The sequence below is a fragment of the Psammomys obesus genome, unplaced genomic scaffold (assembly GCF_907164565.1).
Source record: "Psammomys obesus unplaced genomic scaffold, mPsaObe1.curated_primary_1811, whole genome shotgun sequence".
NCBI classification, from domain to species: domain Eukaryota; kingdom Metazoa; phylum Chordata; class Mammalia; order Rodentia; family Muridae; genus Psammomys; species Psammomys obesus.
This window is the reverse complement of record NW_026585895.1, coordinates 12,998,415-13,026,190: the sequence shown is the minus strand read 5'-3', so window position 1 is coordinate 13,026,190 and position 27,776 is coordinate 12,998,415. Positions and strand designations below refer to the sequence as shown.

General features: G+C 38.8%; 1 protein-coding gene across 3 annotated transcripts in view; it reads left to right on the top strand.

Annotated features, from left to right (window-relative positions):
- Positions 1-22,845, top strand: part of Hat1 (histone acetyltransferase 1) — a 43,167-nt gene extending 20,322 nt beyond the window's left edge. For all 3 annotated transcript variants that reach the window (XM_055599996.1, XM_055599997.1, XM_055599998.1), the window contains 7 exons: positions 5,557-5,736; positions 5,975-6,096; positions 6,596-6,700; positions 7,010-7,116; positions 15,045-15,196; positions 19,509-19,625; positions 22,503-22,845. In XM_055599996.1, the coding sequence (XP_055455971.1) occupies positions 5,557-5,736; positions 5,975-6,096; positions 6,596-6,700; positions 7,010-7,116; positions 15,045-15,196; positions 19,509-19,625; positions 22,503-22,670 (951 nt within the window). In that variant the 3' untranslated portion in view covers positions 22,671-22,845. The remainder of the gene's footprint in view (positions 1-5,556; positions 5,737-5,974; positions 6,097-6,595; positions 6,701-7,009; positions 7,117-15,044; positions 15,197-19,508; positions 19,626-22,502) is intronic.
- The last annotated feature ends 4,931 nt before the right edge of the window (positions 22,846-27,776 follow it).

Genomic DNA, 27,776 nt, shown 5'->3' with positions numbered 1-27,776 from the left:
GCTGTACCCTGGATGTTTACTTTTATTTTTGAGACAGTCTTAGTAAGTGGCCCTGGCTCACCCTGATCTCATTATGTAGCCTGGGCTGGCCTTTATGGTGGGATTCTTAACTGTCATCTAAGTAACTAGGGTTATAGGCCTGTACTACTAGGCCTAGCTGTGCTTTTGTGTATTGTATACTTTTGTGTGTGTATTTACACATGCATGTGTGTACGTGTTTGTGTGCATGTAGGTGTGAGACCAGAGGATGATCTCGGGTGCTATTCCTTGGGCTCTATCAACTTTTGTTGTTGTTTTCTTTCGATTTTGAGGCAGGGTCTTAACTGGCTTGGAACTTACCAAGTAGGCTTTGGGGCAGGGGAGCTGGCCTGAAGCAAGAGTGAGGACGAAATGTGTCCAAACCCCAAAAATCTCACATTGGGACCAACAATAGTAAGGGTCACTCCTTTCCTGTTTTGGGTGTTCATGCCCTGTGCACGTAAACTCCACCTCTACCACCCTTGAGGTAGTCATATGGTCTGGTGACCAAGTTTCAGGTTAAAACTTGCTATTTCCTTATAAAGAAATGTTCAGCTAGCACCTGGGATTCCTCTTTATGCAAATGAAGCAGTCACAGCACCTCAGCCCCAGCCAATGATTTACAGTCACCCTGAAAAGCCCTACCCACTTCCCCAAGGTTTATATAGCCCTTAAATCCCCTCTTCCCCAATAAAGGAGAGCTGTTTCACTGAAAACTGTCATAGAGTAGGCTTTTTCCTCCTCTCACTGCCAGACCAAGGTCCTGCCAACTCACCCATCTGGATAAGCTTCATTCCTTCCAGTCCAGCCCCAGAAGAGTGTCTGGACACCCTGAGGGCAGAAACAGAACCCAGCAGTAGGCTGGTTTGGCTGGCCCATAAGCCCTAGGGATTGTAGGCTTAGATTTTTCAATAAACCTACTTTATTTAGGGTTCTTAAATGCTTCTACCTCCCTTCTAACCTGCTGACCAGAGGTAGGAGAGAAAGGTTTATAGGAAAAGGGGGTTGTAGACCTTTTTAGAAGTAGTTCCTTAGGGTAAGCTCACTCTTTGTTGTCCAGATACCAGCAGCCCAGTCCAAATGCCAGCATCAAACAGCAGCACAATTCAGCAGAGCAGGACAGGGCAGTGAAAGCTACAAGACTCAGTTGGAGTTCCCTAAGAAGTTCTCTGGAATGTTTCTCTTTGTGAAGTGAAGTGTTGAAGCAAAAGTGTTGATCCAAAAAGCGTTGTCTCATTGTGGGCTTCTATATACCTCCTCTTCTCATAGTTTGCCCACTGAATGTTTTCAGCTGGCCAAAGTCACGCCCTTAGCAAGATCTGGTTACTACCTGGATACACCTACCCTTGTGTAAACCTGCCTGGGACATTATACCTGATTGGTTGATTAAAGGCCTAAAACCTGGACAGAGCAGAATGGGGTAGGCATGGCTAAAGTTCCCAGGCTTTGGGAAGAGGAGAAACGCAGGAAACAGACAGATGGACAGGAAGAGAGGAGCAGGAAGGATGCAACGATGGGGTATCATGGAGAAGAAACCACATGGGCCAGGAGGAAGAACCCTGAGGATGGCGTAGATGTAGAAAACACTAAGATAAAAAATATAAGCAAGTATTTATAAGATTATGGATGGAAGGAAGCCCAGATCGAAATGGTTAAGGCGGTTTAGTCTGACATCCATTTTATCGACTGTAACACTTTTTACTTTTGTAGCATATCTTAGGTATTCTTAGAATTACAGTAATGAGAGCCAATTGAGGTCGTGCACACCTGTAATCCCAGCACTCAGGGAGGCAGAGGCAAGTGGATTGCTGTGAGTCTGATGCCAGCCTGGTCTACAAAGCAAGTCCAGGACAGCCAAAGCTACCCTGTCTCAAAAAACAAAAACAAAAACCAAGTAATGCTAAATCTTGTGACACTTAAGCCAAGTAAAGAATTGCATGTTCCATTTATTTAACATGCCTTTCATTGCAACCTCAAAAGTAACTCAGCAGGGACAACCTTAACAAACTGCTGCTTAAGATAAGGTACTAGAGAGGTCATCGTACTTTTTAATATGTATAAATCAAATTAAAAGAAATTATATATTTATAACATTCTAGTTGTTGTTTGTGCAGCGATGAAGAGAAACAAAAATTGTTCATAGGAACATTTTTGTTAAGTAACAGATAAAGCATAGAACATTAGAACTCTAAATGGGCATGATGAGAAAGTATATCTTTTAAAATATTTCAATGGACTGGACAGATGGCTCAGTGGTCAAGTGTGCTGGCTGGTTTTGTTAAGGACCCAGGTTTTCCAGGTCCAACTTAGTGACTGACAACCACCAATAACTCCATTTCAAGGGCATCTGATTCCCTCTTTTGGCCTCCATGGGCGCCAAGTGCACACATGGTATACAGATATACACCAGAGGCCAGAAAAGCTTATACAAGAGCAGCCAGCCCTCTAACCACCGACACATCTATCTAGTCCCTTTCTGAAATCTTTAAGAACATAGTTTATCACCATAGTCATTTTAGAGTTCCAGCGTGCTATGCTTTGTTGCGTAAAATAAAAGTAATAACGAGAATAAAAAATATCTCAAGTGGGTGTCACTGTATACACCTGTAATCCCAGCACAAGGTGGCAACAGGAAGATTGGCAGCTCAGCTCTAGCCTCAGCTACATAATAAACTTGAGACTAGCCTTGGCTATATGAAATGTGAGAAATGCTTTTTAAATCCAATAATCTCTCATCTCTGGGCAGCAGTCTTGCATGTAGACAAAACACTTGTACACATAAAATAAATATTTTAAAAGATTTAATCCAGTATACAGTGTAGAAGAGTACAGATCTCTAAGACTGAATTATAAAATGTTTTTTGTTGCCTTTTTGTTTTGTTTTCAGTAAAATCTGTTTAATAGACAAATAAAAACTTTTTTTTCTTTAAGGAACAGAATTCCAAGTTATAGGCTTAACAAGCTTTTTTTTTTTTTTTAAGATAAGATTTCTCTGTGTCGTAGGCCAGACTGGCCTATAACTCACAGATTTGCCTGCTTCTGCCTCCCAAGTGCTGGGCGTGTACCACCACTGCCCAGCTTATGTTTTTATTTTTATTTTCATATGTATGAATGTTTTGCCTACAAGTGTGCATACATGCACTGCATTGTGTGCCCGTGGATGTCACAAGAGGGCTGCTTTCAGATCCCCTTAACTGGAGTTACAGACAGTTATGAGCCACCATGTGGGTGCTGAGAATTGAATCCAGGTCCCCTGGAGGAACAGTGAGTGCTCTTAACTACTGAGCCATCTCTCCAGTCCACTAAAGAGCTGTAAAATTGTTTTTATTTTAATATGAATGAATTAGATACATATTTACATTTGTACAGATTTTCTGCTTTTAAATTCAGCTCTTTTCCGTCATTAGAGTTCTTAAAATAATTATAGATTTGCTCAACTCAAAAGATTTTATTTGAAGATGTTTATTACAATAAATATCTTTGAAGACTGAAAGTTATATTCTTTTGCTTAAGCTCAAATTTGAGATTTGAAACCTAGAGAGCTTTGAAGTCGATTTCTAGACACAAGATGGGTAAAGTGACTCATCTATACTGCCTTGCTTAGGAGACATGGTATAAGAAAAGTTAAAGGTTAAAATCACAATGTTGAGACTGCCCTGCAGTGATTTTTTTTTTTTTAATTGTAGGTTTTCCCCCTGACATTAAAATAAAAAAACAGGACTACAATTATACTATGCTATTTTGCTTATCACTACTTATTTTTTAAAAACATTACTATATAACAAATCTATTGCAATTATCCCTCTTTTTAACTACTTCCTCGTGCAACTATTAAAAACTGGATATCTCTTCACATTCACAGTTTCAGGGAAAAATATTTATCAAACAGTATATATAGTTTTAAATAAAGTAGATTTACCAGATTTAGTTTATTTGCAATTGAGAATGAACTTGTATGTAAGTACTAATACAGACATTAGCAATAAACTGTCAGGCAGAATGTTGAAAAGCCCTATTTTAAGTATTAGCTTATTTTTATGACCATAAACAAATCATATATATATGTTGGAATCAAAGCATTGAAAATAAAACTCATTTGTGATAAGCTTCATCCTTGTATCTCTATCCTAAAATGTAACTGAATGATAATAAAGTACTATTCATCTGCAGGTGCATTGCTCCTGCTTAGTTAAAAGATGGTTGAAAGGACAGGAATTAGTAGCATGTTGTATTAGCCTTTTGTAGTATATTTTGTCCTAAGCATCTTAATTTCCCTGTTTTGAATGCTAAGTAGCAAGGGTCTTGGTTTAGAACTAATACCCATCATGCATGTAAACGGTATGAAAGAGCTGCTTAGTAAGTTAACACAAAGTGTTCTTGTGTCAGTCCTTGTGGAAATAGATACAATACAAACATTACAGCTGAACTCACGGCAAACTCCATTAAGTAAAAACCTGGCCTCATTGTTCAGGAAAAAGTTTGAATAGAATGCAAGCTCATTTTGTTGAATGTAATGTCAGGCTTTTAGGGACTGTATTGAAGGATAAGGTTTTGTTAAGTTGAGACCAATTCATTAAGTTTTATTGCCTGGTGAGAAGCAGTAATACTTTATTGTAAGACTTCATCAAATATTCATGGTTAAAGAGAAGTAGTAAATGTATTCAATCAAGTGGTCTTTGGGGGTTTGAAAAGGATTATGAAGTCTGCTCAGCTGATAGTTTTCATTCATTGAGGTTGTTTAACAAGGGTAATTTTAATCTCTGAGTTTAATTTTGTTGTCCAGTCTTTTCTCTTTTATACGATCACAAATCCAAGTCTATGAAAGTTGTCGCATTGTAGAGTAGATAATATAACCATTCATATGATTTTTTTTATTTCCTGAGTGAAGACATTTGAAAAAATTTTTTATCTTAGTTTAGCATATGAGAGTGTTATCTGTCTACTGTTCATTTGTTCAGACTACCTAGCCTAACCACTTATGTGATCTCTTCATGTCTTGAATAATATGGTTCCTCTGACATGTAAAATAATAAGCAGTCTTTTGCTTTGGCTTGTTAAGATTGTCATAAAGGGTGGTAGGTAATAATCATTTTCTATATGCTGTTAAACAATCTCAACGGAACTGCCTTTACTCTTGCACCTGATATTAGGCTACCTGCGTCCTCTGATTTATCTTTATGTTAATGCTCATCTCAAATTTGTGTGAGTAGTTTGTTTATAGGAAACTGATCTTTTTCCATTTCACTGCACTGTTTACTTCTTTAGATTAATTGTGAAGTTTTGTGTGGTACTTTTTGGTTTTGTCCATCAAAATTTTTTGTTTTGTTTTGAAACATGGGGTCTATTCCTGGCTGGCCTGGAACTTGTTATGTAGGCTAGGCTGGCCTCAAACTCACAGAGATCCACCTGCCTCTGCTTCCTGAGTGCTGGGATTAATCACTATACCTAAACTAGTTTTGTCCATTTAAAAGAAATAAAACATTTTCAGCTAAAAATGAAGTTTGTTAATTTTTTTGTTCTTTATTCTCTATTTCTCAGGCAGATGATGTTGAAGGCAAAATCAGACAAATCATTCCACCTGGGTTTTGTACAAACACAAATGATTTTCTTTCTTTGCTGGAAAAAGAAGCTGATTTCACGCCATTTGGAACTCTTCTCCATACATACTCAGTTTCTAGTCCAACAGGAGGAGAAAACTTTACTTTTCAGATATACAAGGTAAAAAGAAATATTTCCTTAGCCTGGAACCTGTATGGGATTTTATATTCAGTAATTCTAATGTTAGACAAAACAGGCTTTTATTGGCACTAAAACCAGATCTGTTTTGACTGTATGTTTGTATACATATTTAATCTGAGACTTCTAAACATTTTCCCACAGGATAGTTTTGTGTTCTGCAGACTTTCACTTACCTCTATGATGGGTTTCACCTGACTTTTGCTGGCTTTTTCCCTAGGCTGACATGACATGTAGAGGCTTTCGAGAATATCATGAAAGGCTTCAGACCTTTTTGATGTGGTTTATTGAAACTGCTAGCTTTATTGACGTGGATGATGAAAGATGGCACTACTTTCTAGTGTAAGTACAGTTCTAAAGCAACAGTGGACCTTATTACCTCCACAAAGCCAGCATTTTAATTGTGGCAGCCCAATTATTGGGACAGTATAATGATATTTTTCCCAGGAAAGAAAAACTATTGTTTATGGGGCTTGAGTTTGCCTTCATTATGCTTTGGGGGACTTGAGAATAGAGCTGAATTAAATGCTGTTGTCCGTTAGGGCCCTGAATGTAGGCTTAAACAGTAAAATGAGCTTTGCCTGTGTTTTCTTTTACTTGCCACCTATTCATCTTTATAATAGGCAAGTGCACTGAAGTGATGTAAAGAGGTCTGATTTATCCAAGTTGCTGCACACCAATTAAGTGAATTGTACATTCAGAACATAGCAGGTGTACCCATTGGGCCCTCACAGAGTAGCTTGCTGACACTGAAAATTCAGTCAGAGAATGGAAAAGAAAATGGACACTGCATGGGAGCGCGACTGTAATTGACCTGCTTGGCTTTCTGTTTTATCTGCAGATTTGAGAAGTATAATAAGGATGGAGCTACGCTCTTTGCGACCGTAGGCTACATGACAGTCTATAATTACTATGTGTACCCAGACAAAACCCGGCCACGTGTAAGGTAATTGGCAGTATAACACGTGCCTTGTCTTTTATTTCAGAAGGAACTGCTGAAGTTTCCAATACTTGTTATAGTAGTGTTGATTTGTTTAAAAAAAAAAAATCACTATTCATTGGCTGTGTACTGATTTAATTTATTATTTTCTTTGAAACTGTGTGGCAGAGTAAACCAATTTTGAGTATGTTAGTAATTTTTCGGTTTCTTCAAGTTTGATTTTTAAAAAGCACCAAAATTCATACTATAGTAATTTGAAAATTTTAAACTGGACATGATAAGATATTCTAATTTAGAATAATTTCTTTACTATAGTCAGATGCTGATACTGACTCCATTTCAAGGTCAGGGCCATGGTGCTCAACTTCTTGAAACAGTTCACAGATACTACATTGCATCTCCATCAGTTCTAGATATTACAGGTATGTAAAATTTTGTTATTGAAGAGCCTTCCTCAAATGTCTTAGTGGTTTTATTTCTGTCATAAATGTCAATGTTCTTTGGCGGGGGGTCTTTAGGAGAGTGAAGATTGCTTTTAGGGTACATTGAGATCATAAACTTTTTCGGAGATTGGGCTGCATCGCTAGCTGAAGTGAGCAAAATAAAAATAGTGAGCAAAATACGTGGGGAAATCCTGATCAGATATAAATGCATTACAAGTATGGTGTAATTAGTTTAGCTTATTGCGCAAACATTTACATCATTTAGAAGATACCTGTGCAGTAATTTTAAACCATATTGTGAGGGGGAGCAATTCCTTTTCAGAAGACCCTTTTTTTTTTTTTTTTTTTTTTTTTAAATAATACTTATTTATACAGTGTTCTGTTTGCATGTGCGCCTGCAGGCCAAAAGAGGGCACCAGATCTCATTATAGATGGTTGTGAGCCACCATATGGTTGCTGGGAATTGACCTTTGGAAGAACAGCCAGTGCTCCTAACCTCTGAGACATCTCTCCGGCCCAGAAGACACTTTTTAAAAAAAAAATATTATTTTAATTATATGTAAACGTTTGTGTCTCTGTATGAGTATAGATGTGAGTTCAGGCATCCACAGAAGCCAGAGCAGATCCTCTGATTCCCTGAAGCTGGAGTTTCTGAGAGGTTGTGAGCTGCCTGGCTTGGGTCTTGGTAACCAAACTCAGATCCTCTGTAAAGCAGTATTTGTATTGAACTTCTGACCAGAAGACATATTTCCTAAAGTGTTTTATATTTTTATAATGCATGCCATCTCAGTGGTAGATAAGATGAAATCCAGTCTGTAGAAACATCCTTCCATTGGGAAACCTCTACCTCGTGTGAATTAGCCATGGAAGTAGTAGTATGGAACAAATGCTTAGAGGGAAGGAAACTCCTTTTTAGAAATAGGAAGGATATGTGGAAGGTGGTCATTCTTGCCTTTAATCTCAGCACTGGGGTAGCTGAGGTAAGAGGATTGCTGTGAGTTTCAAGCTAGCATGGTATTATATGGTCAGTTCTGGAGAAGCCTGGGCTGTCACCCTGTAGAGTGACACTATCTTTAAAACCAAAATGAATATCCCCCCAAGCATTGGTGCACATGCCCTTAAGGAAGCAGAGGCAGGCGGATCTCGGAATTTGAAGCCAGCCTGGTCTACAAAGTGAGTTCCAGGACAGCCAAGGCTATTATAGAGAAACCCTGTCTCCAAAAACAAAATAAATAAATAAACGAAAAGAAGACATCAGTACATGATATTCTAGCTTAACTGCCAAAACACAGTGTGTGAGGAATATCACTGTCATTTTCTTACCCTGAGTAATGTTCAAATTCGTTGTTAATAAACTGAAAGTCACTGCCAGGTTTGGTGACACATAAACCTGTAATCCTAGCAGTCACGAGGCTGATGCAGGAGAATTGAGAGTTTGAGGCCAACTTGGACTACATAGGGAGACTGTTTCAAAATAAAACAAAAGTTAAAAAAAACCTAGAAGTCACTTTTTCCTTATGGTTAGTGTATAGGGTTGAACATCCTCAATCTGAAACCAAAATTCAGGACTATTTTAGTGTGTGTTGTGCAGAAAGGCCAGAAAAGGGCGTTGAATCTCCTGAGCTGGAGTTAGAGGCAGTTGTCAGCACTTGACATGAGTGCTGGGACTGAACTCTATGGGAAAGAGCAGTAAGTTCCCTTAGCCACTGGTCTGATTCTCTAGCCCTCCCCCTCTCCCTCAAGCTTTTTGTTTGGTTTTTAATTTCAAGATTTTTTTTTTTTTTTTGAGTGCCAACAATGATACTCAAAATTTCAGATTTTTAGAACATTTTAGATTTTCAGGTTAAGGATTTCAGCTGGAAAATTATAAACACATTCCAAAAACAACAAAAAAATCCTCAAAAATTTGAACCAGTTTTGGTCCCACATATTACAGCTAAAGCTGCTCGCCCTGTACCAGATATTCACATTTAAGTTAGATATTAACATTTATTTTACAAAGGCTTGAATATGGAGCTGGGGTATATAGACTAGAGTGCAATGGTAAAACACTTGGCGTATTTATGATAGGATTTGTGAATAGAGACATCTTTAAAGGGAAACATGGAAGGGGGAATGAGTGTGGATGGTGTGCTTAGGGCCTAAGATTCAAGAGGAAGAAGTTATAGACTGTCAGAACCTTGAGGTCCTTGGCAATGAGTTGGGGCAGTGAGTTGCAATCTTCCTAATGCTGCCACCCTATATACTACAGTTCCTCGTGTTGTGGTGACCCCTAACCATAAAATCATTCCATTGCTACTTCATAACTGTAATTTTGCTACTGTTATGAATCATAATGTAAATATTTTGGAGGTAGAGGTTTGCCAAAGGGGTCATGGCCCACAGGATGAAAACTGCTAAATTAGAGTCTTACAAATGTGATGAAAAGACACTTTTCTCAAGAGTGGAATAACACGTTCAAGTAACCTCTAGGATGTTTACACTTGAACTCCTTCCATACATTTTGGTTACTGATTTTCCACATAGCTGAATTTAAAGAGAAAAGAAATCCCTTCTATTCTATTCTTGGGAACATCCCCACACCTCCAGGGTAAGGGTAATGACTTCACTCTTGTTTTTATACAAGCCCTGAAGAAGTTAAACAGTCCAGTCTTTACCTTGTAGGTCATGGGCTCCTCTTCCTGTTTATAGGAGTCTTTATATCAAATGTGCTTAAATCTTGATATCCGCTGTGATCAATCCTTGCCACTCCTGCAGTAACTCTTTAGTAATAAGTGATTTGATGAGAAAAATTAAGAGATAATAGATTATAGGTTCACAATGACCTTAGAGGCTTGTATCTGACTCCCTGGGGAGACTGATCTACTGGTAGTTATATGTATACTCGTTGCTTCTTTTATAATAATAGTGGTCTGGGGGTTTGATCCCTCAAAATGAATGAATGAATTTGAATTATTTGAACTGAATGCTATGTTCCCCAGATTGACCTCCAGCTTATCATTTAAGTTAGGTGAGCCTTGAACTTCAGAGCCCCCTACCTCAGCCTCAAGTGCTGAGACTAAAGACCTACCTGTACTGTCACAAGTTTAGACACAAGTTTCTAAAATTAATATTTTATCATGCACTAAAATGGTAACTAGTTTTAAAAATGATTTATTTTCAGAATTTTATGAAATTGTTTAAAGAACTATAAAAATAAAACAATAAAAATTACTGACCATGGTACTAGAAACCTTTAATATGCTAATGGGCAGATTTTTCGTTTTTCATACAAGTGTACAGATTTTGCTCCCTCAAAAAGAAAAGATAGAGCTGCTAGAATAATAAATTGTCTTCTATTAAGAACTACTTACCTTTTCCCCTCACTGTGGTCTAGAGAATTCTGCCTTACATGAAAATTAATGCTGGGTACCCTTTAAATGTTCTAAATTAATAAACTAGAGGGAAAGCACGTTGGGGTTTTTGGTTTTGTTTGTGCTGAAAATCAAACCTATGTAGCTTTGTAGATGCAAACATTCTACCACTGAGCTATAATCCAGCTCAGCATTTTAAAAAGGGAGTTCCACATTTATAGTGCTGAATTATCTTTCCTCTGACTCACTGCTGTTAAAGGGGGTTGAAACCTAAGAGATAAGGAAGTAACTGCACAGCTTCATGTCAGAAGTCATACATGGACAGACACCGTCACTACTTTCTATGACCATAATGTTGTCAAGACAGCACAGCCAGCTCTCACTGCTTTGAACTGAGCCAAAGTTGCCAGCCTGTGCTCACTGACAGCTTGGGCTTGGTGCTATACGAGGAGACATTTTTGGTGATGTTAATCTGGAGTTCACATAAGTAGTCTTTGTCTGCTCTAGTGGGTAATGTGCCAGCAGGGGTTGTTTCTCTGAAGCCTCTTAACTACTTTTTTCTGTCTATTCTAGCCAATAAAGTCCTTGATACTTAGCACCAATTAGGAGAGAAAGAATTTTCTTTCTTAAATCTCAGTGAAGAGTCATTAATAATAGTACCTTTTATTCATTGCTATGATTCATTAGAAATGAAGTCTTTAAAGAGAAAGACTAAACATGTTCAAAGGACGTCTGAATTTGACAACTGAGTATCGACCTTTATTTTCAGCATTAAATGTTTCTTGGCATTGCAAAATGCTAAAAAAAAATGCTTTGTTAGCTGCTCTCATTAATATATTTCTCTTAGCTTTTGTACCTAGTCCTTAAAACCATTAAAAGGAAAAAAAGAAATTTTATACTCTAGTCATTTGGCTGGGTATTTCTCCATTATTTTATGGTATTTAACTTCGTGGCTTTTCTGCAGGCTTTGGGTCTTCCTTTGAAATCCAAGCTGTTAGAGTATTGAGATGGCTTTTGCATCCTTGGCATATAAGCAAAAATAATTATAATTAATATTTAATTATTAATAGCATAGGTTCTTTCCTCAGTGGGTATATGTTTGAGATTTAATTTAATTTCCATCCACTTTGTTATCTTAGCTTCAGTTTTATTGGCAGACAGTTCCTTGTTACATGCACTTTTCCTTTTGAGGCTGTCAGAAGCTACATGGATAGCATGAGTACTTCTCAAAATATAGATGGAATCAATAATTTGTACAGTAGAAATTGATCTTGACTATCATGTACATATCGGCATTATTAATTTACTAATAGTATATTAACAGCTAATATATTTATCCTTTAAAGCCTGTTTTGCCATGTGTTATACAGTTTTTTTAAAGTAAATGTCGATTTTTTTTACATACTTAGGTGATTTCTTATTATTTTCCTTTAAAAAACTTTTAATAATGTATCCCATTAATACAGAGAGGCTTTTAAACATGATAGAACACTTAATGCTATAAGCTGATGTATTTAATTTGGAACAAACTAGTTTTTTGACCCTGCATATCACCAGAGATGTATAGTCAAGCAAATTTTTTCTTCAAATATGTTACTTTTGTGTAGGTGTGGTCTGTATGTATGGTATATACATATGTATATATGCTGTGTGCATTGTGGTTTTGCATATGCATTCAGAGGCCAGAGGAAGGTGCTGACTACCCTCTTTCATCACTGTCTACCTATTCCCTGGAGACAGTGTCTTAGGAACCTGCAAGCAAGTGGCAGTTAGCAAGCCCCACTGAGCATTCTACCCTTGCCTTCCAAAGCACTGAGTTAGAGGAGCACATGACCAGCACTTGGTCATGAATGATGTGATTTTCATGCAGCAAGTTTTTTTCCCACCGGACACCTCTCCAAGCCCCACACTCCTGTTTTTGAGACAAGGTCTTGAACGTGTAATGTATCCCAGGATAACCTGGATTCCTGATACCCTTGCCTCTTCCTCACCAAGGGTAGGAATACAGGCATATACTACCATGCGGGGGTTCTTAAAGCAGTGCTAATGATTTAATTGAAACAGGATCTTGTAAATGCTGGGAAAGTACTCTACCAATTGTTTGTTTTTATGTTTTGAGACAGTTTCACATAATCCAGGCCAAACTTAGTATGTAGCCTCGGGTGACTTTGAGATTGTGCTCATCCTGGCCTCCACCTCCCAACTGGTGGGATCATAGGTTTGTGCCATCACTCGGGGCTTATAATCAGATCTGTACATTGGTTCTATAGCTTGCATCCTTTATGCACTTAACTTACTCATTAGTTATGGTGGTTTTGGATTAGTTTTATGTACAAGATCATGTCAATCACATATTAAGATGAAATAGTTCCTTGTCTTTAGCTGTATTATTTATTTACTTATTTTGCCTTCTTATATAACTAAAATCTTCCAATAAAAATCTGACTATAAATAGGGGCAGGCAGTTCCTATGTCTTGCTGCCAGTCTAACCAGGAAGCACTTTGTCTTTCACCATTATGAATGAGTACTGTAGGTGCCTGTGTTCAAATTTGGAATCTGTCTTTTATTAAGTAGCTGTCGTGCTCCATATTCTATTGCTATAGCATTGGACTTAAAAAGAAATCCCTTTTACGTGTAGGTGTTTGGTTTGAGGAAATGAGACTCCAGCTTTACTCTTTTGCTTTTACAGATCCCATTTTCCAACCCACATTTGATGAAAAGACTTCCTGTGTTAAATTATCTTGGTAACTTTGTCAGAAAATGACCATAATAAATAGGTTTACTTTGGGTTCTCCATTTTTATCAGGCTGTCTATCTATCTTTATGCCCAAGTATACTGTTAAAGTGTAACTTTGAAGTAATATTGACATCAGAAAGTCTTATGGGGGACTGGAGAGATGACTCAGCAGTAAAGAACATTGACTGATTGACTGTTCCTCCAGATGACCCAGGTTCGATTCCCAGCACCCACAAAGTGGCTCAAAGTTGTCTGTAACTCTGGTTCTAGAGGTCTCTCTGGACACAGGAGCACATGGTACACAGACATAATTTTTTTATTATTATTTATCACTTGTGCATGGACATGTGTTGAGGTCAGAGGATAAGGTTGTGGACCTAGTTGTCTCCACCCTTAAATGGATTTTGGAACTTGAACTCAGGTTGCTATGCTTGTGTCACAGTGCCTTTACCTGCTGTACCATCTCTTCAGACTGGCATTATTTTAACTTTTCAACTCATAAGGAAGTGGGGACACAGAAGTGGAATAACTTCCCCATGATCCCACATCTATGGATGACACAACTGTTCAGAATTATTCCTGCCCATCTTGCTCCAATGTTAACTGGACTGCTACTTAATCTAATGTAGTTACACCGTAGGGAAATATAAAAGAAGATCTGTGATATTCAGAAATGGTGAAGGAATGATCAAAATTATGTCCTTACTATATTTTCCAAGAGTTGTTGTAGAGGGCCATAAAAGCTGCTGGATTAAAGAAGTTACTACATTTGGAGAATATGAGAAGATTTGGAGGGGAGAATGAAAGGGGGTGTGTGATCAAAACGTGTATGTATGAAATTCTCAAGCAGTCAATAGTCTTTTAAAAGAGAGTTACAATTGACTTGGGATGTAAAATTAATTCATTATTCTGTATATATTAATTCAAGAAATTATGTCAGCAGTTATTCATAAAGCTGCTATTTTCCAAACAAGACTTGTTAGACTTATAATAAGCCTTAAAACCCTAGAGCTGGGGCAGATATCAACCCTTTAAGCTATTTTGTCTGCTTCCCATCCAAAATCCCAAATACTTACACATGTTCCATTTGGGCTGCTTCTGCTCTCAGAAACAGTTCTCAGAGTAAACTGCTCTTGGCTATTAGGTCCTGGTTACTCCATGGTGACCTCCTCTCATCTTTGGTTGTTCATCTCCGTAGTCCTCTTCTCCTCCTCTCTTTGTGGTCCTCCTGAAACCCCAAACCCAGAGCCTTCAGCTCTGCCTATCTTTCTTCTGTCCAGCCCAGGCTGTCAGCAACTTTATTAACCAATCAGGGATAATTGGGATGATTCCTTACATCACATGGATATAGGTGATGGGTTCAGCATACATAACGATGCTCATGGCAGTGCAGTAACCAGATCTCAGGGCACTGAAGTTAGCATTTGAAAACAATAGTACACAAGACCCTCCTCCAACACATGGAATTCTCAGCTACCAAAAAGTGAACTGCATTTGAAATTGTTTCCAAACCTGAATATTTCATTTATATGGCTAATTTGACTGCAGCTAAAATGAAGATGCATGTAGTTAGTTTAGTTACATTCCAGTCAAAAAGTTGATATGTAAAACGAGCAGTGTTCATTTTATCAATAGTATAAATGTCTTTGCTACCATTTTATTTGTTATAATAGTTACCAGGAGTGATCTTTAATATTGTAACTTTGGGTATATAATTTTTTTCTCAGAATGTTACCTTGTTACCATGTTACTGAGATTGCAAATAATAGTGGAATTGTGTTGGGTAAGGGCAGTGCTATGTTTTTCATTTCATTAGCGGAAGACCCATCCAAAAGCTATGTGAAACTGAGAGACTTTGTTCTTGTGAAGCTTTGTCAAGATTTGCCCTGCTTCTCCCGGGAAAGGTTAATGCAAGGATTCAATGAAGATATGGCGATACAAGCGCAGCAGAAGTTCAAAATAAATAAGGTATTTCTATTATTTTTATTTTGTAGGAGGAAGAAATTTAAATTTACTTTTAAAAAAGTACTTAACCAAACTACGGTAAGGACATTAACATGTGGAAAGCAATAGTGGTTACAGACTCTGAAGTCAGACCACCAGGCCTAAGTCTAGAACTTTGTCTTGTCATCTAGAACAGTTTAGATTATGCCTTCATACCTCGTTTTCCTTATTGACAGAATGACAGAGGAATACATATCACACTGTACATGTTCACTTTCTTTATTGATAGAATGAAAGAGAATACATTTTATATTGTACTAAGTATATAATAAGCAGATCAAAGATGAGTAAAAAAATTAACTGTACTGCCAGAATGGCTTAGTGGGTTGTTGGCTTAGAGTTTGCTGCTAAGCCTAACGACCTGAGTTCAATCCCCAGGATCCATATGGTAGAAGGAGAAAGCCAACTTCAGAAAGTTGTCCTCTGATCTCTATCATGCTCCTTGGTATGAGTGTTGTGTCCCCCCCCCCCCTCCACATAAGGAAGTGCAGTACAATCTTTTTAAAATAAAGCTTTGTATGTGGGGGGAGGGGTAGATTTATTTTATGTGTATGGATATGTATGTATGTACGTCTTTGTACTATGTGTGTCTCGTACCAGAGGACATAAAAGGTGGCATCTGATCTAGAACTGGAATTACAGACAGTTGTGAGCCATCATGTAGGTGCTGAGAATAGAATGCAGGTCTTCTAGAAGAGCAGCCAGTGCTCTTAACTACTGAACTGTCTCTCCAGCCCTATAGTACTGAGCTGTAAAGTGGCTCTATCCCTGGAGATGTAGAAAGGTGCTATGACTATGTGCAGCTTTCAGCTTCTTATGTTTGCTTGTTTTTTTCAAGACAGGGTGTTGGCATAGTTTTTATCTATTTATTTTGGTTCTTAAAACTCCACCTCTTTTCCTTATTCTACCCTAATCCTTTCCAACCCCTTAACATTAGGAAGGAGAGAAATAAGGTTAGGGGTAAAGGGGCATAGACCTCTATAGGCTACTTCCTGCTGATTGTGGCATCAGATTCCTAGGGGCAAGTCCAGTCTTCCTCATCAGAATATCTAGCAGTCCAGCAAACCAGTAAATCTAGCAATAGCAAACACAACAGCAAGAAGAACCAGCAGCAACAAGGACAGCAGAAGCCGCTCTCCCATTTATACCCTCTCCGGAGTCCCAGCTGGCAAAGATCACACCTCTGCTAGTACAAGAGGCAAATTATAATCACCTGCTGTGAAGCAGCTTCTTCTCACCTGCCTCTGCTGGGATCAGAGGTGCGTATCACCACCACCCAGCTTCATTTCCTACACTTATTTTTTAACATTTGGGACTGGGGGAGCACATGCATTCTTCTGTGTAGGTGCGAAGGCCAGAGGAAAGCTCCTAAGAGTTGCTTTTCCCCTTCTACCACATGGATCTCAAGCATTAAATTCAGGCACTCATGCTTGAGTACACATATCTTCACCCCCGAGCTGTCTCACCATAATTTTATTTTATGCTCTATATATTTAAATTTTAAAGTAGTAAATATCTTAAGATAGGGATAGAAAAAAAAAACATGAATGTCAAAGAAATTATATATGTTAGTATATATTCATGAATGAGAGGGCACTTCATGGGAAGGGTAGAGCTTTTTTTCCTTCACATTTAAATGAAATTTAATGTGATTTTTCACATTGTAATTAATGAGATTTTTTTTGTTTTTTGTTTATCAAGACAGGGTTTCTCTGTGTAGCGTTGGCTGTCCTGGAACTCTGTAGACCAAGCTGGCCTCAAACTCACAGATCACCTTCCTTTGCCTCCTGAGCCCTGGGAGTAAAGGTGTGCACCACCACTGCCCAGCGAAATTTGTTCTTGATGTATTCAGCTTTTGTACTTCTTTTCTTATTTGCCTTTAATAAAAACTAATTTGCCAGGATATCCTGTAATAAAAACTCTGAAGAGTGGGTGGGAATTGAGTGGTGGGTAGGAAAACGCATGGTCTTAGAGTGTTCCTAATGAGGACAAGCTATTTGACACTGGTGGCCACCATGGCTGAGAGCTGCCCAGTTCCTGGATTCCTGAGCGCCATTTTAACCCTAATTGCAGCACTTCCCTTAGTTTCTCTTCTTTCAGATGCTTCGTAAGTGTAACTCTTTTCCAGACTTCTGTGTATTCACCTTTTTCTCATTCTGTTTGAGAAATTTCATCTAAACCTTCAACTCTAGATTTCCCCCTTGTCTTTCATTCAGAACTATAGCCAAAAACCTGCTGATTATTTCCAACAATAAGTGTGAACTGAAACTTTTTCTGCCCTTTCATGGCTTCCTATCTAAAATAAATATATATTTAGAAATAATTTATATCTACTTACTATATTAAACCTATACTTATTGAGTAATTAACAGCTCAGTTTCTAAAGTATATATGAACATTTTTTAACAAATGATAGTTTAACAAAGAGGAAACTGCTAACTAGGGCACACTAAGCTCATTGTATCTGATCTGCTACCTTGCTAATTTCAGCTCCTTCCAACTTTGTGCATGTTCCTGGCTTTGCTGAACTTTTAACAATTTCTCACTATGCCAGATCTTACTTCTTTATCCCTGTATAAATATTATTCCTTTTATTGGGACCACTTCCTCTCTTTGCCAAGCCAGATAGTATTCGGGTTTTCAGACTCCACTCACACTCTTCTGGGAAGTTAAAATGGGCCTCCTACCGCCTTCCTATAGCCTATTTTCCCACCAAAATCAACTCAGTTGACAGGAAAAGAGCACTACTCCTTTGGCTTCAGTGCACCAAAACTTGCTGGTCAGTCTCTCTCCTTTGTCTTCCTTTCCTCCCTCCTTTTCTTTTTATTGTCATCTGGGATTAAACCCAAATGGCAGGTTTATGCTTTATCATTTAGCTTTACCCTTCAGCCCTTCAGTCTTTGCTTCTAACTGTCCCTGGGCATAGTAGGACTCTGAAATAGGCAGATACTGTTTGTGGATACTGTATAAATATAGTATTTCTACAGTAGATAAGGTATGCAGATACTGTTTAAACCCTCAGCCTTTAGACCTGAGTTAGGTGTTTACCTGACTGTTCTGCACTCTAAAAGCCCAATCATTGCATGGTTTCCCCAGTTATTCCTTATATATCTCTAGAGACCTTGTCCCCTTAATAGTCTTTCTTGTGCTGTTTTAGTTCCTGTCTTCATTGTGTTTATTGTTTTGTTTCTGTAAGGTTGTCTAATGTAATAGCTTTTTAAAAAATTTTTTTTCTTTTGTGTGTATGTGTATGTACCTGATCATACTGTACCAAATGTGTACAGAAGCCTGCAGAGGTCAGAAGAGGCCATCAGAATCTCTGGAACTGGAGTTAGAGCTGGTTTTTAGCCTCCATGTAGATGCTGGGAGATGTAGATACTCTCCTACAAGAGCCATTTCCCTAGTCTCGTAGCTTAGCTTTTTAATTGCTTGTTGTTTAATTGTAGCATTCTCTCTGCCCTCTCCCTCTCTTGGGTTTCTGTTTCCACCCCTGCTTTCCCCTAGAACTCCTGGGCTAGTGGTCCACCACTGAGCAGCAGCTAGTGGTTAGATCAATTAGATCTCTCTACCCTCATTTTTGTACTATTTGTATGCAACCAAAAAAAATTTTTTTTTTTTTTTTACTTAAAACACAAATTTGTGCACATCACTTTTGCTCCTATTGAAAAACTTGATAGTGACTAGACTGGAGTCTGTGTCTTTACTTTAACCCTGTATGTCAGTCCCCTCACCAGCATCTTCCTTCTGTGTTTGTTTGTTTGTTTGTTTGTTTTGTTTTGTCTTGTTTTTTTTTTTTTATCCTCTAGCAGTAACTAGCTACATTATTCTATGTGCATGAGCGAAAATTTCCGCACAGTGCTCTTCCATTTCTAGGATAATGCTTTCCTCTTTGAGATTCAGCTTAGAGGCTGAGGATATAGCACATTGATAGAGCACTTGTCTAGGGTTTTGAGTCGTTGGGTTACATCTCCAGCTGCACTTGAGAGAGAGAGAGAGAATGAATGAGCAAGCGTGAACAGATTTTACTTTTCATTTTCACAAGAATCCTCTTCAACCATTTCCACAGTCCCAAGCTGTCTGCCATCATGTCCTGTAACATGTTGGTCATTTGTTACCGTCAAGGCTTCTAATTTCTTGAGAGCAGAGAGTGCCTTTTATTTTTCCTCTGCTAGTTATCATAATTCTTTGTCTATTACAGATATTAACTATATTCTGTGTTCTTTTAGAAAAACTCTCATTTTAAAGTGTTCACATTTTTCTTGTTTAATTTGTTTAGCAACATGCTAGACGGGTTTATGAAATTCTTCGGCTGCTGGTAACCGATATGAGTGATGCTGAACAATACAGAAGCTACAGACTGGATATTAAAAGAAGACTAATTAGCCCTTATAGGGTAAGACTTTCAAGAATCTTTAAATTGGAATTTAAAGCATCTTATGGTGTGTGTGTGTGTGTGTGTGTGTGTGTGTGTGTGTGTGTGTGTGTGTTAGATTTTTATTCAATGTGCTTGCCTGGTGCCAACAAAAACAAAAATAGGACATGCCCTGGAACTGGAGTTAAAGGCAGTTGTAAGCTGCCATGTCATTGCTGAGAACTGACTCTGGGTCCTCTGGAAGAGCAACGAGTGCTTTTTAAACATTGATCAATCTCTCTAGCCCCTATTTTTCCTTTTCTTTTATTATATACATGGATGTATGTTGTAGGGATATGAACATCTTGAGTGTGAATGCCTACAGAGGTTAGAAGTGGGTGTCAGATACCCTGGAACTGTAGTTAACAGGAGACTAAGCTGATCTCATGGGTACTATGGACTAAACTACAGTCCTCTGTAGCATCCAGTGCTATTTATTGACTCCAGCCCTTTAACCATTATATTCTTGTCACTGTTAAAGAAGAGCCAGGCAATGGCAAATAGAGAAGAGTCCAAATCATTTTGCTAGATTAAAGGAGGAGATATTCTTCTTATTATAGTTCACTCTTAATTTTCCAATATAAACTATAAATGTATTTTGCCACTTAAAAACTGATGTTAGGAGTCGGGTGTGGTGGCACATGCCTGTAATCCTAGCACTCGGGATATGGTAGGCATAGGCAGGTCTGCTGTACAAAGCAAGTGTGTGTGTCCTTTAAAAAACCCAAACTCATCCTTTGATTATTAGTTTACTTGTTCTTTTCACATTGCTTGTTTAATTTGGCAGATATTTTTATATGCTTTTTCCAGATACTCTCCTTAGGGGTTCTTTGTTTTTGTATAGCCCTTGCTGTCCTGGAACTCACTTTGTAGACCAGGCTGACCTTGAACTCAGATCCACTTGCCTCTGCCTCCCAAATGCTGGTTTTAAAGGTATGCACTATCACACCCAGATCTTAAGAAGTTCTTTTTTTCACATTCTTTAAAACCTTGATTTGTACAGGATAGGAAATTGCTCAGTCACTAAAGCCTTGCAAGTATAATTAACTTCAGAACTCGTGGGAAAAAAATGCTTCTGGGTGCTGTGTGCTTAATAATAGAAGATCTTGGGGAACTAGAGACAAGAGGATCCCTGTGGTTTGCTGGCTGGCCATTCTACCATAATTAGTGAGCCCTAAGCCAGGAGACTCTTGTCTCAAAGGAAGCCTTTCTATGGAGGGTATAGCCCATGTTATCCTTAGGTATACACATAGACTTGCACTTTAATGCCACCTCTCAGGAGGTGAAGGCCAGGCTCATCTACAGAGCCAGTTCCAGGACAGACACGACCACAAAAAGATGTGTAATAAGCTGGGTGTGTGGCACATGTCTTTGATTTCAGTGCTTAAGTGGAGACAGGGTGGGTCAAGAGTTCAGAGTCTGGTTGCGGGTGTAGCTCAACTGGTAAAGTGCATGCCACGCTCACAGCCCAAGGTTTGCTCACCAGCCACACAAACTGGTGATTAGTGGTGTATGGTTCTCTGTAAGAATTCAGGTAGAAACAGGGTCAGAAATATTAGGTAATCCTCAGTTACATAATAAAATTGAGTTTAGCCTGGGCTATCGGAAACTGTTTCTTTTTTTGTTTGTGTGTTTTTCTAGACAGGGTTTCTCTGTGTAGCCTTGGCTGTCCTGAACAGCTTTGTAGACCAGGCTGACCTTGAACCTTAATTTGTAACATTCACATACATACAAAGTAGAATATATAGTTTAAGGAATAGTAAAATGTTTTAAATCATTTTAGTATATTTAAAAATATTAAAATGCAGTCTAACTCAAGCATCACAACTTTGTTTTATTTTGGTGTATGTGGTCTAAGATAAAGGCTTATTTATCTCTGCAGAGCATGGTGAAGCAGACTTTAATCCCAGCTCTGGGGAGGAGGTAGAGTCAGGTAGTAAATAAATCTCTGAGTTCCAGCCTACAGAGTTACCTACCTCAGTTAGGCAAGCAGAGCCTGTTTCAGGTTGTAGGGAGATGATGATATCTCTGGTACTTTATCTTAGAATATATTTTTAAAGCAATTTTGAATGGCATATTTGTCTGGTATTCCAAAATTATAAATGAATTCACTTGAGAGACATTTATTAGTTCTAGAATGGGCTTGTTATGGTTTGAGTTGTTTCAGTATTTTTTGAAAGATTAAACAGATTAACAATTCAGAACTCCAACAAAACTGTTAGAATCCTAGCTTCTTAGTTCACTGTCTCTGAACTTAGCCAGGTCCCAGAACTTGCTCTATAGACCAGGCTGGCCTGAACTCAGAGATCCGCCTGCTTCTGCCTCCAGGAATAAAGGCCACCACCGCCTGGCATTACTATTATTTTTAATTAATTTATTGTGTGTGTGAGTGTTGTAGGCTGTAGGTGTGTGTGCAGGTGTGTGGGTGGGTTTATGCACAAGCTGCTGATATTCAGAAGAAGGTATTGTTTCCCTTTGAGTTGGAGTTACAGGCAGTTGTGAGCCGTCATGGGTGCTTTTGAACCCAGGCCCTCTCTAAGTGCTTTTACCTTCTGAGCCAGTTTTCTAGCCCTGCTACTACTATTATTTTTAACACTTAAGTTTTAAAATCAGGGGCTGGAGAGAGGGCTCAGAGGTTAAGAGCACGGGCTGCTTTTCCAGAGGTCCTGAGTTCAATTCCCAGCATTCACATGGTGGCTCACAACCGTCTATAGTGAGATCTGGTGCTCTCTTCTGGCATGCAGGTATTCTGGCCTGCACTGTATACTAAATAAACAAATAAACAAATAAATGAGACTTAAATTTATAGCTATATAAGCAATTTTTTTTTGTTGTTGTTTAAAAATAATTGCTACTTAGAAAAAGCAGAGAGATCTTGCCAAGATGAGGAAATGCCTGAGACCAGAAGAGCTGACAAATCAGATGAACCAGATAGAAATAAGTGTGCAGCATGAGCAACTGGAAGAGCGATTTCAGGAGCTGGTGGAGGACTACCGCTGCGTCATTGAACGACTGGCTCAAGAGTGAAGCTCTTGTTCCCCAGGATACCTGCAGATTTCTTTGCATTGTGCTGTGAAACCTGACGACCCTAAAGTTATCTATGTTCTCCTTAGTGGAATATTTCGAGAGAGTGTATATTTTAAAATACTGTCTAGAGTTTATGAACATATATTGCATTAATAAAAGATGGCTTGTGAAATAATCACTGTCCACTGGTTTCTTTTTAAACAATATAATAAATGATTGGTTGTGGTATATTAAGGTATGATGTAGTACTTACGGATTTAGGATAAATCTTCAGTTTACTAAGCCCTTACATTTTAGTTGTTTGTGGTGGTGTACACTTAAGATCTAGCACTGAGGCTGAAACAGGAAGATTTCCTTGAGTTCAAGGCTAGCATAGGTTTCCATGGGAGACCTTGTTTCAAACAAAACCTAAAAATAAACTGGAGAGATTAAGAATGTTTACCCTGCAGCCAAGATGTCAGCACCCAGATAAGAAACTGGTTCTCTAGTACACTCCTGTAAGACCAGCTCTGAGGGGAGCAGAGACAGGAAGATTGTTGAAGGTTGCCAGCTTCCAGCCTAATCAACCAATAAAGCAGAAACTTCTGCCTCAGAGAATTGGCTCAGAGTGACAGAGACCACCTGGCACCTTGCTTTCACCCCTATGCACATCCACAGATAAACATCTAAAGCCAAAATACCTTACATTTTTAAAGTTTTTAACTATTCCCTATCTTTAAAGCATGTTTCTTTGGGGGCATCTTAGTAATCTTCATTTTCCTGTCTGGCAGTTAGTTTTTAAAGTCAGTTTACAAAGCAATGGGTTTCTTTATAGAATTAAATAAACTCCTGACTATCTTTACTGCTTGTTTCAGGTATGAGTAAGAGAAACCAGAGACTAGATGTAGACTAAAACCTAAATCTTATTAACTGAAGATAGATACTAGCATAAAATATAAGTATTGTAACATAAAAAAATACTATAAAAGTATTTCAATTGGAACTCAGGACATGGTACATACTTATTCTAACACTGAGGAGACAGAGGTAGGGTGGAGCAAACGTCACAAAGTAAGAAACTTAACACCATGTGCAATAAAAATGTATATTTGTATTTTCTATAAGGTTACCATGGTGTTGAAATACATCAAGTCAAAGTAACAACGCATTGTTACTTAATAGTCATTTCTAATGAAGTGGAGTAAAATAAACTGCTTTATACAGAACCATAATAAAGGAAACCATGATGTTTAGAATGTGTGTCAGTAAACCAGGCATTAACATAAAAAAACAAGTGTAAGGGCCTTGAGAGATGGCTCAACAGTGAAGAATACTTCCTGCTTACAGAGGATCAGATCAGTTCTCACACCCATGTGGCAGGTCCTAACTGTCACAGTTCTAGGGGATCTGATGCCCTCTTCTGACCTCCATGGGCACTAGCCAGGCATGTAGTTCACAGACATACATGCCGGCAAAACACCCATACACATAAAAACATCAAAACAGAGTTTCTCTGTGTAGCCCGGCAGTCCTGGACTTGCTTTGTAGACCAGGCTGGGCTTGAACCTGCTTGTCTCTACCGCCTGAGTGCTGGGATTAAAGGTGTGTACCACCATGCCCTGCCATCAAGACTTTTTTTTTTTTAATTGACTCATGCAAAATTATTGATTGCATGGGGTGCAAAATGAAATATCCTGAATTTTTATGAGAAAAAAAAACCTCAAAAGTAACATGGGACTAATGGAATTTAACAGCCATATCAACCACACTGCATGTTAAAAAGAAACAAGACAGAATCTTCAAAATTAAGGTGCAAAATTCAAGTCTATAAACCTGTACCTAAATTACCAGTCAAGACTGAGGTGGGGGGGGGTGTTTTTTAGAAATCTAAGAGATGAGAAAACTTACCTTGCGCTGTTGTTATTCTGAGATACATTGTAGCAATATGAAGCCAGGATCAAAGAGCGTAAAGGATGAGCAGGTCAGGGATAGGGTAGGGTGGGATGCAGCTCAGAGGTGGAACATTGACCTGGCGGGTAAAGGCTTTTGCTTCACTCTCCAGGGCTGAAAAAGCTTTAAAACAGCTGATGGCAAGTGGATAGCATGTCTGAGAAGGAAACCTGTTCAGACTCAGACTGGAACAGGAAATCGGAAGTTTGTGCAAACAACAGAAACTGTAGTTGCATGGTATCAGCCAGTAACTAAAAAGACATGGTTCTAAGAGGTTGGGTCAAGACTGGGAAAGCCGTAGGGCAGAAAATCATCCCTTTTCATTGGGAGACTATATACATGTTACTTTGATATTAAAAATTTGGTTTGGGGACAGTCTTACTAGGTACCCCTGGCTGTCCCTGAACTCACTGTCTAGTCCATGGGACTCACAGAACTCAACCTGCTTCTTCTTCCTGAGTGCTTATTAAAGTTGTATACCACCACACATAAAATTTAGTTCAAGTATTACTATTCTTTACTAACTGATCTCTATATGACTCTCAAAGAAAAAATGATAAGCCACAGAAAAATTCTAAAGCTTTACTGAAGCAAATAAATGGGAGCCTTTAGAGTGAGGGTGTACAACAATTAGTATTTCCATAGACTTCCACAAACAAAGAAGTCATCGAGAGACAGTGAAGAAACTCATTAACAGCCAAGCGTGATGGCACATGCCTTTTTCTAACCCCAGCATTTGGGAGGTAGAGGCAGACATCTCTGAGTTCACAGCCAGCTGGGTCTACGCAGTGAGTTCCAGGCCAGCCATGGATACATAGGAAGACCCTGTCTCAACAGCAAAAATCAAAACACAAAACCAGGTCACACTCGCAAAAATAAGTTTCATTGATTCTCAAAGCAATCGTTTATCGTGCACTTTACTGGCAAACATTTTAATGGAAAACTTTTTCCTACAAAGAAAAATGTGGGCCGGTAAGATGGAAGTTGTCTGGCTCCACAAGGATGCACACAAATACCACACAGACACAAAGGGTTCGAGAAATGGCATCGTAGTCAAAGAATACTGGCTGCTCTTCTGGGGGACCCAGGTTCAAATCCCAACACTCACAGAGTAGCTCACAAACATCGGTAACTCTTGTTCTGGGGGTCTGGCACCTTTTTTTGGTCTCCTCAGGCACCAGACATGCATGTGGTACACAGATATACATGTAAGCAAAACACTTATAGAGATAAAAACTGAAAAATAAATAATTAAAAAATAAAAGAACAATTGCTTCTATCCTTGACACCCTGGCTAGGAGCTGTAGACAGGAGTAGTGCAGCTAAAGCTCTGGAACTTTCATGAACACTGGAGAAACAGCAATAGAAATGAAATGGAGCCACTTATGTCTGATGAACTACCGTAAAGAGACAAGGCCATGAGTGCCTTATAGAGGCGGGTAAACTATTTTTACTTTCCCAGTTCTGTTTACTGACACACAGAACTAGCCTACTTGCCCAGCTATGGATGAACGAGTAATGACGTGGTAGATAAGCACAATGGAGTTTTATTTAGCCATAAAGAAAAATGAAACTGGTTCACGTGGGAATAAATGGGTGGAACTGAAGAGCCAGGTTCAGAAAGACAAATATTACATGTTTTCTCCCATATCCAAATCTAGATTATACATACTATATAATAATATAATATAAAAATAGTATAATATAGAATATCTTAATATATTAACTTATGTTTCTTATAATAATGTATATTTATTATATATTTCTTATATATATTAACATATAGACATTAATATAATTACACATGTGATCACAACAGTCTAAAGGAACAAGAGAGGTTAATGGTTAGCAAGATAAATACATATTCTCTCTCATATATGGAACCTAGATTCAACAATACACACATATGACATGAAAATAAAGAGAAAACTATTGAGGGTTGGAGAAATCCAGTGGGGAGCAAAGGAGGGAGGATAATGGGAACCGTGTGCAAAGCACAACCGTCCGTGTGTATGGACGTCACACCGGAACTCTTTACTTCATAGACTAAGAAAAATATCAACACTTTTAAAAGGAAAAACTCCAGGTTCTTCACAATGCACACAAATGGGAAAAGGGCCGTTTCTCTCCTCACGGCCCTTTTGGTCTCCTGGGAATTAGGTGGGGCTGGAGCTGGAGTCAGGACCTTGCCGCTATCTCCAGTTCTTATCTGCACTCTCTTGTCCATCTTAAAGAAAGGGCAGTTGGAAATGTGCTCCGGCTAAGTCCTCAGGTCACCCGAACAGTCCTTTAAAGAATGTACAATTAACGTTTGGGCAGGTGACCGGGCTGGAGTCTTCAGCTGCTCCGTTTGTCTGCCGCGTCTCTGAATCGGCCTTTGTGAAGGCTGGGGTGTGCGGCGAGGCTTGTTTTCGCTCTGCTCCTGTGGCAGCTGCCACTTGTCTTCCTTTATTCTTTATCAAGCAAAAGAAAGCGTGAGTGCTTGGGCATCAGATGCAGAGAGCGCACGCACCCCAGACAGGGTACGCCGGAGCTGCTGGGCACACAGAGGTGCTTGGGGTGCATGCCTTCTAGTTTGCATCCACAGTCGCAGTCTTGAATACAGAATTGGCCAAGGGAGGGAGCGGGTCTGAAGTGCACCAAACTGCTTAGTTTTACAGCCAGTGTGTGAGGCGGGAGTGGGTGGGAACAGAGGGAGAGGGGGTGGGGTGGGGAGGGGGTTGGTTTTCTATTATCAAATCCTTATTTCATAATCCCCACGTTGCAGCTCCCAGGCCCTTTCCTTTTCTGAGACAGGGGTGGCAGGTTAGCCTAGGGCAGCTTTGAACTGCTAATCCTCCTGCCTCAGTAGCCCAAGTACTGCTTACTGCAGGTTTTTGATTAATGGATCAAGGACTACTGTGCTTCACGCTTTTTAAGTAGGAAATATTGAGAATCATACACACAAATATTCAACCTCTGATATTAATGGCCAAATGAACTGCCTCATAGTCCCATAGGACCATCATGTTTCAAATCAAACACACTAAATATTTAGCAACAAACACAGTAATAAGAGAATAAGCCATGATAAAAAAAATACAAGTATAATAGGCATAGAGAGACACGTTGGGAGATTTTTTTAATTACCATTGTACATTCCTGTAATTTTTCAGTTCTGTTTTTTTTTTCAAAATC